General features: G+C 41.0%; 1 protein-coding gene across 1 annotated transcript; it reads left to right on the top strand.

Annotated features, from left to right (window-relative positions):
- The first annotated feature begins 3,582 nt into the window (after positions 1-3,582).
- Positions 3,583-10,258, top strand: LOC103457117 (protein NLRC3-like). The gene is made up of 8 exons (XM_008397066.3): positions 3,583-4,320; positions 5,677-5,971; positions 6,136-7,906; positions 7,999-8,172; positions 8,682-8,852; positions 8,945-9,118; positions 9,214-9,260; positions 9,369-10,258. Exons 1-8 carry the CDS (start codon positions 4,309-4,311, stop codon positions 9,920-9,922), a joined length of 3,198 nt encoding a protein of 1,065 aa, XP_008395288.2. The 5' UTR covers positions 3,583-4,308; the 3' UTR covers positions 9,923-10,258.
- Positions 10,259-13,337: the final 3,079 nt, after the last annotated feature.

Below are 13,337 nucleotides of genomic sequence, written 5' to 3'. Positions count from 1 at the left end.
TGATGGTTTGATAAAAATCTGAAATGTATTGCAGTGGATTTCCTGCAAATGCATGTTTTATTTGACTAATTAACCAGTTGAGTAACATGGATTGTGTTGCACTTTCAAATGAAGCTTTTCTAAATGAAACACAGGGATTCCTATGGTTTCTTCACTGTACAGTCAAAAGTTAATTCAATCTATTTCCAGCAACAATAACTTTATATTGTAAAAATACCAGAAAACATTGTGATTAAATATGTCAGTAAAAAAACAAACATCTGATACGCTTAGGAACATCTGTGGCTGGTTTCATTGCATCAGTGCTGCTAACATACTTTCTGCTGCCTTTCTGATTAGCTTGTTTTTATACATACTAAAAAGAAAACACATTTTATTCATAGAATTGGTCAAAACGCGTTTTGTTTTTTTTTTTTTTGTTTTTTTTATTTACAAACGTTTACCCTGGTATCATGCTCTTATTTTGAAGGCTCAAATCCAGGCGGCGGAAGTTGGTCTCTGCTGTTGAACGAGGACGTTACAGATATGTGCGTCTCTCCCTAAAGAACACGCAAGCCCCGCCCTCCTGCACCGGAAACGCTCCAGATACATGACGTCATGTGGTGATTGACAAGAGCTGAGAGAGACTGGTACACACACACACACACACACACACACACACACACACACACACACACACACACACACACACACACACACACACACACACTGACATCATCATGTGACATCATCTGAACAAGGAGCTTCACTTAGTGGATGAAACGAATCAGGACAAATAATCAGATCGAATTAAAATACAAGATTAGTTGCATAATTTTATTTGTAACTATTTCATTAAGTGTTTTTGATTTTTAAAATTTTATTTAAAATCATCTTGCAGATTTTTTAGATTTAATCATTTCATAAACATTTCTAGTGTTAGTTAATTTATTAACAAAAACAATTAAAAAAATTATCAGTTTCTTTATCTCAAGAAAATGTTTTATGCAGTAAAAACCGTTTCTGCGGTTATTTATTTTTTTAATGGGTTTAAGATTTGGAAAGTAAAAACAGATTTATGGAATGTAAAAATAAGTTTAAAAATGTAGAAATATTATAAATATATATACATATATACAAATAAATAAAATAGTCAACATAACTGAAAAGAAAATCTCAGGTTGTCTGAGTTACAAAGCATAAAAATTAGACATAAAAAATGTAAAGTGATTAATATAAATTAAATTAATAAATTATAAATTAATTTGTAACTATAGCTATGCTCAGTTTTGTGACTTTGCATCTTTTATTTGACCTCAAATTCTAACAATATGGACAAAACACACATTTATTTAATAGAAGAAAAAACACAAATGTTGCATATGAGACAAAAAAGAAAGAATTCAGATTAAATGTGATTTTAGTCGTGAATCTGATCATGTTGGTGACTCGTATTTGTGTATTTAAGATTCAATTTTACTGATTCAAAATTTTCTACAATATGGTTTGATAGGAAGATTTATTAGAAATATAATGTCATGACATTTTATAGTTTTCCTGTTTTATTTTATTTTAAAATTAATTTGTCATATTAGTTGTTTTACCGCCAGTGGCCACTAGAGGGAGCTGGTAGCTCGGTGTGGCGGCAGCAAACCGCTGAAGTAGCTGCAGGTTCTGGCCGTGGTTCTGGCCGGTTCTGGTCCGGATCAGGAAGCAGCTCTCTTACCCATCACCCCCTGAGGCTCAGGTGAATCCTGCAGCCCGTTTCCGTTCCTTTTAAAGCTGATGATTCCGGATCAGTGGGGAACGGTTCCCGGACTTCATTCCTGAAGAGCCGGAACCGGTCGGACCGCTGCGCCGGTCTCATTTCTGCAGAACTTCAGACACGTGATGGCGTCACAAACACGCACGCGCTCCGATCTCTGAGCCGCAGGTGGATCGAAACCTGCGGCTCAGGTGAACCGAGCAGAGAAGGTTTAAAAAAAATGTTTATTTGTGTTTGATGTTGTCTCATTTAAATCAATCAAAGTCCTTCTGAACTTTTTCACAGCCCAGAACCTCAATCTGACCTACGGCTTCAAAAGTAAAGATCTGAAAAGTGTGGAGTGCACTTGTATTTAGGCCCTGCCTCAGAACTCTGCAGAACCGCCTCTGGCTGACGGGTTTCCTCCATGTCCAGTTCAGCCAGTCTGGATGGAGAACATCAAGTCTTCCACAGAATGTCAGTTGGTCAATGTCTGGACTTGGACTAAGCCATCCCATCCCATAATACCTCTGGCTGTACGCGCTGGGTGGTTTTCCTGCTGGAAAGTAACTCCAGATGGTTGAGGCTAACTCTGTCTGCCATATGTTTGCCCGTCAGTTAAAAACAGTTTTATGACATTTCCAGAGAAACCCTCATCCTTCATTGTTCATCACCACGAAATGAAATAGAAACATCGATGCTATCACTGCTGAAGTCCAGCAGATTTTTCCTGGTAGCAGATAAAATCAGTAAATATTCATCAGAACTGTCTGAAAATCAAACAAATGTTTGAGCAGACTGGCTGAAGTCCAACAGAGGAGCAGAATCGGTCGGACTGATTTCAGGCAGCGTGACGCATCAGTCAGCATTAAACCGTTACTGTAAAATAATTCCTGTTCGTGTCACCGTGTTTCCATGGCAACGTGCTTTTATCAAATATTCTGCTGTCACGCAACAAGCTTTTCAAATCTCAACATTTATTCGCCCATCATTTACCTGGGACGGTTCTGGACGGTCGTCAACCACGAAGAGCCGATTAAAGTCGAAAACTGACAGCAATAATTTGGTTTATTTAGTCTGAAAGGAAAAACAGGAGCCATTTTTTCACCAACTTATTAATTCGTTTATAAATGTCACAGTTTCAAACCAAAAAAGCTAAATACTTAGTTAGCCTCAAACTAAATACTTAGTTTAACCAAGTATCAGTTGCCATGGCAACGGGAGGGGCGGAGGTTCAGGACGCCTCATAAAATGTGTCTAAAAAGTTTGATCAAAGTAAGTCACGTCAGAAACAGCAGTCTGTGGGTTTATAGTCGTTTTCACAGTGAAGTTATTTCACTGAGTTCGTGTTGAACGTGGAGGAGGAACTGAACTGTCTGGAACCAGAACCAGGTTCTCAGGAACTTCGTTACAGATAATTAACCGACTGCTGGCAGAAAAACCTGACGGCAGGTTTTCATTTTCACTCTGGTTCTCATTCCAGCACCACATTCCACTACGATCAGAAACGTTTCAACCGCAAACTGTCAATCCTTCGTTGGCTCCACTGATTCAGTTCAAACTGTGGCGAATGCGACGCAAACCGACATTTTTACCACCAGAAATCTATTTCTATACGGGGAACTAATAAACTAACTAAATATTTAGCTCGCTAACTAGATATTCAGTTTGCTAAGTAAATATTTAGTCTAAATATTTAAATTCAATTTAAGTATTTAGTTTCAAACAAAGGATTAATTGTTTGCGGTTGAAATGTTTCTGATCGTCAGAGTGAAAATGAAAAACTCTCGTCAGGTTTTCCTGCCAGCAGTCGGTTAATTATCTGTAACAAAGTTCCTCAGAAATCTGGCTCTGATTCCAGGCTTCCTTGGGCTGCAGGTGTTGCTTTTGTCAGTTTTTGTGCTCCTCCCCTTTGCAGGTGTCTCTGATCCATTGATTGGAGAGCAGAGTCCTTGAACCTGGCTGTCTCCGTCTTCTGGGTCGTCTTCTGCGTCCACTCTGCCGCTTGACGCTTGTGGTGTTTTGTTCCGTGACCTCCCCTCCCTTTTTGCACATTTGCGTTTGTCTTTGTTTTGACACTTCAACACTTCCATATGCCCTCATACAACACATCCAAGCATTTGCATTAAACCACAGATATTCACAATCCATTGTTGTTTGCACTTTAACCCCTGCATGGTCTCCGGTTTTGTTCTGACCTTGACCCAGTCGTAACAACGACGTGTTTCAGGCAACAGAGAGCCTCAACTGTTCAGATTAATGAATTAAAGAGAGGATCGGTTTCAGAAGATGAAAACATGGAAACATTTCACATGAAATAAGAACTGAAATCCCATCAGAGGTTCTTCAGATCCGCTGGTTCCTCCTCCATGTTCAACACAATAAAACCCTCACTATCCTGTTTCTGACATGAGTTGGTTTGATCAAACTTTTAAAAAAGATTTTATGAGGTTTCCTGAAGCTCCGCCCCTCCCGTTGCCATGGCGACGAGGTCATCATGCTGGGGATAAGAGTCGGCAGTGACAGATGAACCGACAGCAGAAGCTCTGGGGTTTTGGTGTCGGTGTTTGTTCTGCAGCTCAAGGATGATGAAGAAGGTAAGAGCGTCTCACCTGGGCAGGACGAATTATTTATGCCATGAATCCATATTTAACACGTCGGATCTGACTTTAAACTACAACAATGACAAGATTGCAGAAAATATTTGGAAAGATTTGTGGTTTATAAGCAAACAATCAGAGTTCAGTGAGCAAAAAAAGACATTTGTTGATAAAAGTCCTGTTATTCTTTGGGTGAAGGATGTTTTCTTTCTTTCTGTGGGATTATAAAATCAGATCCATTTGGAGTTTTACATAAACTCCAAATGGATCTGGGTGTTTTGGGTAAATTAGGGCACTGGTAATATAAACTTTTAACATAAAAAATGATTTCAGAATGGCCTGTTTTTGTTCAGAGTAAAAAGGAAAGGTGCTTTAGCAACAAGTTGTCTATCTGTGCACATCTCTAAATGTCAGCAATCCCTCTAGATGTTTTTTTTCCACATCATCCTACATGGTTGTAAAGAAGCTAACTCGATGTATAAGACGGCCGTTTCTCATAAAGAGCTAAAACCTGATCCTCCATGCGGTAATTATCTGAGGTCTGTTTGTATCAGATACACGATCAGCCTTATTGCTCCGCTGCTGTGTGTTTGGAAAGGTTACATCTGAACTCGCATAAAAAAAGCAGTCAAGCAACTTGTTATGTGAGTTGAGCCCAGAAGGATGGAATTCACTTTTGCTTTGATTTGATGACTGATAGCTGTTTTATTAACAGGTTTACTTAGTCATTGCAAGAAAGTGTTACTGAGAAAGTTATTGTTAAGATGTTGCAAATCCAGTTCATATTTTAAGGCTGAAGCATTTAAGTTAGAACATTAATCGAAGTTAAAAACAAAGAGAGGATAGATATGCAATAATTGTAAAAGGTCTAAGCCTGTGTAAAAAAGCTTGCCAAAAATATTTACAACAAGTTTTAACATGCTGTTTTCTTCAGCAGTGGAGTCTTGTGCAGTGAGTGTAAATAGAAGCCGTTACATCCAAGTGTGTTGATTATTGTTTTCATGGGAAAAACTGCAGTGTTTCTGAAGCTCTTCCCATTGGATGTTCTACAACTTTGATTGTTCTTTTGACTTCTCTGGCAGAACATTTGGTGAAATTACTTTTATTTATTCATGCATTTATTTCTAACATGATAGCAGTATAAAATAACAGATACCAATTATACTAATGATACTGGTACTAATTTCAGGAACCTAATTCTGTAAAATTAGGTTCTTTAGACAGAATAAGACTCTAACAGCACTTACTGGAACATTTAAATCTTTAGAAATACTGCTATAATCATTGGCATTAGTATGATTTGCAACAGTAAGTCTTTGATCAGTTGTATCCCATTTTAACCCTCTTTCTCAGGCAAAGAAGAGTGCTGTCCCAACGTCTGAGGAGCTGATTCTGCGAGCGCTCAAAGATCTTGGAGATACTGAGCTGAAAGAGTTTAAATGGTATCTGCAAAAGTCAGAGGTTTTGGGAGACTTCCCAATCATCCCAAAGAGTCGAATAGATAAAGCAGACCGGACTGACACAGTAGATCAGATGATACAGACCTACTGTGAAAGTACTCTGGAGGTGACCAAAAAGGTTTTAAGGAAGCTTGAGCGTAACGACCTTGTTCAGGTTCTGGCCGGCCAAAACGGGGAACCAGTGTCAGGTATGTGGATTAACCACTTCTGGTCATGAAAGATCCATCACAGGACATTCAAAAATGTAAATACTGGATGTGGTTTAGGACTTACACAGATGCTGAAGTTTATTTTAGAAGCTTTCTCATTTAACAAAACATAATCTCATTTTGTCCGTCATTGTTTCCTTCAGAGGGTTTTGCTGACTGCCAGCAAAATTTCAAATCCAGCCTTTTGAAAAATCTGCAAGGTCCAGTGGAAAAACCCAAAAAGGGCGGAAGATCAAAAGCTCAAGAGGAAATCTTTATAGAAATGAACTTGACAATCAAAGAAACCAAAGAATTCAGCACAGAACATGAGATCAGGCAGATTGAATCAGCATCCAGGAAAATAGCCAAACCAGAAAAAACCATCAGATATGATGATATATTTAAAGGCCACTCTAGAACAGGTAAACCAATCAAAATGGTGATGACAACTGGAATGGCCGGCATTGGGAAAACAGTCCTAACGCAGAAATTTACACAAAACTGGGCTGAAGGCAAAGCCAACCAAGACTTCCACTTCACATTTCCACTCAGCTTCAGAGAGCTGAATGCTGTGAAAGACAAAAAGTTCAAGTTGGTTGATCTTGTTCAACAGTTCTTTCCTGAAACCAGAGAGGTCGATATCTCCAACTCTAAGGAGTTTCGGGTCATTGTCATCCTTGATGGTCTGGATGAGAGTAGACTTTCACTGGACTTCATTGGTAACAAGAAAGTCAGTGACCCTAAAGAGTCTGCTTCAGTGGACGTGCTGCTGACAAGCCTCATCCAAGGAACTCTGCTTCCCTCTGCAAACATCTGGATAACCTCACGTCCTACCGCTGCCAGCCAGATCCCTGCCAAACATGTTGACATGGTGACTGAAGTCACAGGGTTCGATCATGCTCAGAAACTGCAGTACTTCAGGAAGAAATGTAGAGATGACAAACTGGTCAGCAAAATCATGCCTTACATCAACGCATCCCAAAACCTGAAGACCTTGTGCCACATGCCAGTTTGCTGTTGGATCACTGCTACAGTCCTAGAAGACCTGCTGAAGAACAGAGAAGAAGAAGAACTCCCAAAGACTCTGGCTGAGCTCTACATCAAATTCTTGCTGGTCCAGTTCAGACAGAAGGCAGTAACAGAGGCAGAGACACAGTGGAATCCGTCATGCAAGGAAAAGATTCTAACTTTAGGAAAACTGGCTTTTGAGCAGTTGCAAAAAGGCAACCTTATATTCGACCAATCAGACCTTAGAGGATCTGGTATCAATATTAAATCGGTGTCAGTTTTCACTGGAATGTTTCCTGAGATCTTCAAGGAAGAAGGCGAGCAGGACCAGGCCACGGTTTTCTGCTTCACCCATCTGAGCGTTCAGGAGTTCCTCGCTGCTCTGTACGTTCATCTCACTTTCATGACCTCACAGGTCAATGTGCTCGAAGAAATGCAGTCAAGTTGGATTGTTATGCTAGCAAGACGCAAATCCAATCCCTACCACACTGCTGTTGACAAAGCCTTGCAAAGTCCAAAAGGAGACCTGGACATGTTTCTACGCTTCCTCCTGGGTCTTTTGCTGCCGTCCAGCCAGAGTCTGTTAAAAGGTCTGGTCAAAGAAACTGAAAACAACACCCAGGTCATCCAGGAGGCAATCAAGTACATCAAGGACAAGCTTGATGCTGAGCTGCCTACAGAACAGAGCATCAATCTGCTTTACTGTCTGAATGAACTTAATGACAATTCTCTCGTGGAGGAGATCCAAAGGTTCATGAGTTCAGGACGTCTTGCTGTGGATAACTTGTCCTCTGCTCAGTGGTCTGCCTTGGTCTTCATCTTACTGGCCGAAAAAGAAATGGACATGTTTGACCTGAAAATGTACTCGTCTTCAGAGGAGGCTTTTATGCGATTGCTTCCAGTGGTCAAAACTGCAAAGAGGGTTTGGTACGAGACAAATCTCTATATTTTCTTTAATCAACTGTTACAAACAACATGTAATACTTAAGAACCATATTTCTGTCTTCCTTCCTTTCCAGTCTGAGTGCATGTGACCTGTCACAGAAAGGTATCGAAGTTCTGTCTTCGGTTCTCAGCTCCCAGAACTCCATCCTGAAAGAGCTCGACCTGAGCTACAACAACCTGGGAGACGCAGGAGTCGGGCAACTGGCTGTTGGACTGGAGAGCCCAAACTGTTCACTTGAAACTCTCAGGTTAGGATAAAGCTGCCTTCCTGAACTGGTTATTTCATTATTTGGCCACAGTAATGGGTCCAGGGTTCTCCTCCACTGGTGTGGCTTTCACCAGTTCCTTCACTCTCCACCATGGCCAGATTCGTCTCCATCTGCAGATACATCATGGCTCCTCCCCGTTTGTTGGAGCCATCCAGTGGGACCTAGCAGGGCATAGCATGCAAGCAATCTGATTGGTAGCAGACTGCAATGGTAGATTGACCTGTGGAATCTGTGATAAGACCATCTGTAGGCGTTACGCAGCATGCAGTGTCCAGGCACCTGATTATCTTTCTGGACATTTTGTTTCTGCTGGCTGAGACATTGGTGTAGCAGTTTGTCTCTCAGGAAAATCTTCCAAATACACCAGGAGCTGTTCAGCCTGGATGGACTATTCTTTTTTAAATCATTTCTTACATTGCCTCCAACAATACCTTCCTTAGAGGTACTGTTGCCTTCTCATGATGTCTGTGACTGGTTCTCTTATTCAGGCTGAGCGGCTGCAAGTTGACATGGAGAGGTTGTGACACTCTGGCGACAATCATCAGCTCCCAGTGCAGCCTGAGGGAGCTGGATGTGAGCAACAACGATCTGATGAACGCAGGACTGCAGAGTTTGTCTGGGGGTCTGGAGAATCCTCAGTGCAAACTGGAAACTCTCAGGTCGGCCTCAGTGGCCTGATCCACGGCCAGTTAAATGTCACTTTTACACTTGAATACATTTGAAATTAACACAGAGCACGTTATGTTTTTAGGATCTCTGGCTGCCAGGTCACAGAGGAAGGCTGCCACTATCTGGTCACTGCGCTGAACGTAAATCCGTCACATTTGAGAGAGCTGGACCTGAGCTACAACAATCCTGGACACACAGGAGTCAGTCTGCTGTCCAGCGGCGTGAAGCATAAAATGTGCAGACTAGAAACTCTCAAGTATGAAACTGAGAAAAACTGTTTGACATTATTTTAAAGTCTTTGCTTTTTGAATTAAAGCCATTAAACTGATCTCACTGTGTTAATTCCTGCAGAGTGGAAAACTGTGGAGAACAGAGGATGAAGTCGGGCTTAAAGAAGTGTAAGATTAATTTGGCCTGGTTACTTGGAAGAAACTCATTGCTGCTTTGAGGGTCTTTCATGAATCACAAAATAAATGATGAATAATGTTCCGTTGCTTGTTTTTTAGATGCTTGTGTGATAGAATTTGACCCAAACACGGCTCACAGGAACCTGCAGCTGTCAGATGACAACAGGAAGGTGACTGTGGTGAGGGAGGAGCAGCCGTACCCCGATCACCCCGAGCGCTTCGACTACTGCTGCTGGCAGCTGCTCTGCAGAACCCCGCTGACCGGCCGCAGCTACTGGGAGGTGAAGAGGGAGGGACCCGTGGTCATCGCCGTGAGCTACAAACGAATCGGCCGGAAAGGACAAACGGCCGACTGCAGGCTGGGCTGGAACGACCAGTGCTGGAGCCTCGTCTGCACCGAGAAGCAGTATTCCTTCTGGCACAACAAGAAGGAAACGGTTTACACCATGCCGTACGCCTCCCTCATGTCCTGCAGAGTAGGAGTTTATGTAGACGTCCCCGCCGGCATCATGTCTTTCTACGCCGTCGCCTCTGATGAATTCTACCACCTCCACACCTTCCAGACCAGCTTCACGGCGCCGGTGTACCCGGCCTTCGGGTTTGGGTTTGGGTCCTGGTCCTACGACTCCTCCGTGTCTCTGTTTGAGGTGTAGCCGACTGAAATAAGACGTTTCTTTTTGTTTTCTTTGATTTATGATTTACCAAAACAAACAAAAGAACAACTCTGGTATTATGTGGAGTTTTCTTACTGATGAAGCTAAATTTGTTCAGTGTGGGTGACGGGATGTGCAAAATAAAATGTTCTCTTTATTTAATCGTTTTTAAAACCTTATTTGAAGTTAATATTTGTTAATTGGCTCTCAAATAACTTTTAAAACCTTTTCAGTTTATCTCACAAATAAAAACTGTGATGTTGGTGTGTTTTTATGGTTTCAGGCAGGATTTGTTTATTTCAATAAACTTTATGAATTTTGTGCTTTGAAATCTTATATCTGAATTTGTGTGATTTATTTGTTTATCCAGGTTTTTATGCATGACTGGAAGAGTTTGTGACATGTTGGAGTTCAATCATTTCTGTCTCTGTGCAACTGGAACTGGTTAACAGGACAGTTAACCCGATCAGAACCCGACCAGAACCCTTGAGTGTAAATTACCTTGAGAAATAATGAGATTTGGTTATATAAAAACAGGCTTTAATGCTGAAAATGTTCAAATGTTAGAAGCCATGCATGTCATAGAAATGGATCAGAACCAGAGTTACATTCACCGTCCAGCGCCGGTCCACTGGGCTCCTAATGGACGGAACCAGGAGAGAGAAGGACCAGAGAGTTCAGCTCTGCAGCCTGTTGGCTCCCTGAAGGGAAGTTAATCAGGTTCAGTCTGTTTACATATGACTGCCAGCAGTCGCACAAAAACATGGTTATGTCAGCTGCAGTGTGTGTGTGTGTGTGTGTGTGTGTGTGTGTGTGTGTGTGTGTGTGTGTGTGTGTGTGTGTGTGTGTGTGTGTGTAAGCAGATAGAAGAGACAGAGGAACAGGCAGAATCCATAACAAACATCTGATTCTGTGAATCTTGTTGGTTTAAGGTGAATAAAATGAAAAGTGGTGAGAGATGTTACAGTTTATTACACTGTAAACTTGCACAAAGCACCGGTAAATAATGATAATGTTAAATATTTCAAGCTGACTTTTGCTCAGATATAAATTTAAAACCTATGAAGATACAAACTGGCAACAGCACAATATTTACTACTAGTGAATTGTAGATACAACAATCTACAAACAGAAATCCAAATAGACACCCTGCCCTCATGCTAACTAGCCTAGCATGCTACTGAACACTGTTGCTCATATTTTTCATAGGGACAGAAAAATGGAGCTGCTGACTCCAACTTGTGCAAAGTTTGTTAAAAGATACAGGCACAAGCTAAATATATGAAAATCTCTAAATATGTCACTTCACTTATTAAATGCTGGTGAAATGCAGGCTAACACTAGTGTGTAGCTAAGCTAGCTAAGCTAACAGGTTCATAATCACACATTTAGTCTACCTGAAGTACTGAGTTACAAATTAACACCTTCTTTTGTCTTTCTTTCTTTTCTTTCTTTCTTTTCTGAAAACTTGATTTCATTATTTCTGTCCTTCTTATCTTCCACTGTCTGTCGCTAAATTACAGATTATTGGTAAATATGGATGTTGGTTTTTTGGTAACAATTCATTTTTTCTGCCAGAAACAAGTAAAAACAAAGATATCTTTAATTTTAGTACTGAGATGAGCTGCACAACATGGGTATCGTTCTGTTCTTTTGACTCTGGCAGACAGGTCCAGCATTATTGATGCACTTTATGACTGAATGCAAGATGAGTGGATTCACTTAATTCAGCTTCCTGCTAACAATCGAACTGATGGTGGGAGATTTTGCAGCTTACAACAAGCCTGATTAGCAGTAAGCAGATTACAAGTGCAGCAGGGGAAGTTAACCCGGCCTTCCAGAAATGCAGTGTTTGCTTCAGGGCTCAAACTGCGGCAGATCGAACTTTTCCAGGGGATAACAGCCGTCTGGTGTGAACGCAGAGCAGAGCAGGAGCGTAGCGATTAAAAACTGCTCCTCCTGGGGGAAGAGCCCCGTTCAGGTCAGATTTAAACGTTTCTGTTTCCTTCGTTCAGTTCAGCTGCTGTTTTTATGCCGACAGACTGGAAATGTTGCAGTAGACTCCTGCATTTCACATTAGTCAGAATATTTCACTGTTTGTCTTATTTTGTAAATGAAATGTGTCTAAGCTGCTATCATCCGTTCTCTGATTAGGACAGAAACCCGTCAGCGTTGTAATGAAAATGTTCCAGTAGTAAAACTTTGACCTTGTTCTTTGTCTGCAGTTCCATTGTGTTTGCTGTCTTTGGAGTTGTGGAGAACCTAAAATACTTCATTAAGCTCCTTATGACACCCTGCTGGCAGCTTCGGCTGCTCCTCTTCCTCCTCCATCTTGGAGCGTTCACTCAGACAAAGGCTACACCGACTCTGGACCTCTGACGGCTGGACCCTTGTGGACCAGATGCAGCGGCCGTGTGGTGATCAGTTCGTCTCACAGCAGTTCAGTGGGTTGAAGTCACATTCGGCTGTGTTGTTGAAGAGTCGAGTGTTTCCGTCCAAATCCAAGAGAAAGCAAGTTGGTCTCTATCCTGGAAAGGTTTACTGTTTGAATTATATGTAGATGAAACATAATCATCGGTATTTTACTGGTGCCTTCACCTTCACAAAGCTCTGTTGACCTGCATCTTACAAATATGTTTGTGATGCTCGAAACGTTTTCAGCCTTAAAGTGTTTTGAGCTGAAAGCCTTATTCTGTTGGGATGAGAAATTTAAGAAAATCTAAGAAGATAATTAACAGATCAGAACCCAGTGGTGGGTTCATTCATTTGCTAATTGCAGAGCTAATTTTAGCACTTTAGCATTTTAGCATTGGCTAACTTTGAGAACATTTAGCACACTTAGCTTCCCCTAAGTTAAATTCCAACATGCTAAGTAACTTGGGTGTTTAGTAAACTTTCAGTGGAATAAAGCTTGATATCGCTGTTTAAGTTTTATCAACTGTAAATAATAAGGTAGTTAGCCATTTAAATTCATGCTCTTATTTTGAAACGCATTAAGGCCATTTAGTTCCATTTCCTCTTTTTTTTCAATCATTTTATTTCAAACAAGAAATAATAAACAGACTGTTGAGAACAAGAAATAAACATAAATACAATATATAACAGCATTATTGAACATGTAAATTTATAATGTCAAAATTAAATTGGTGCTTGAGAATTGCACTCTTTCAACGGCAGATAGCATTTGAATTGAAGTTAGCGCTTTAGCATTAGCAGAACTAAGGGTTAGCGCTAGTAACTTTTCAGCTAGCATTGCCCACCACTGGCAAAAGATATTCAGGTACTTTGTTCAAGAAGCAGTTGTCATGTTTGAGACCCTGGAGATGCTCATGATCAAACACCAGCTGGTTGCTTTGGTTCTGCAGCCTTGAGGCTCTCTTGGAGCTGACCATGTTCGGTTCCTCCTGGACGTAAG

The sequence above is a fragment of the Poecilia reticulata genome, chromosome 21 (genome assembly GCF_904066995.2).
Source record: "Poecilia reticulata chromosome 21, P_reticulata-male-v2, whole genome shotgun sequence".
NCBI classification, from domain to species: domain Eukaryota; kingdom Metazoa; phylum Chordata; class Actinopteri; order Cyprinodontiformes; family Poeciliidae; genus Poecilia; species Poecilia reticulata.
This window is presented reverse-complemented; position numbering and strand designations above follow the sequence as displayed.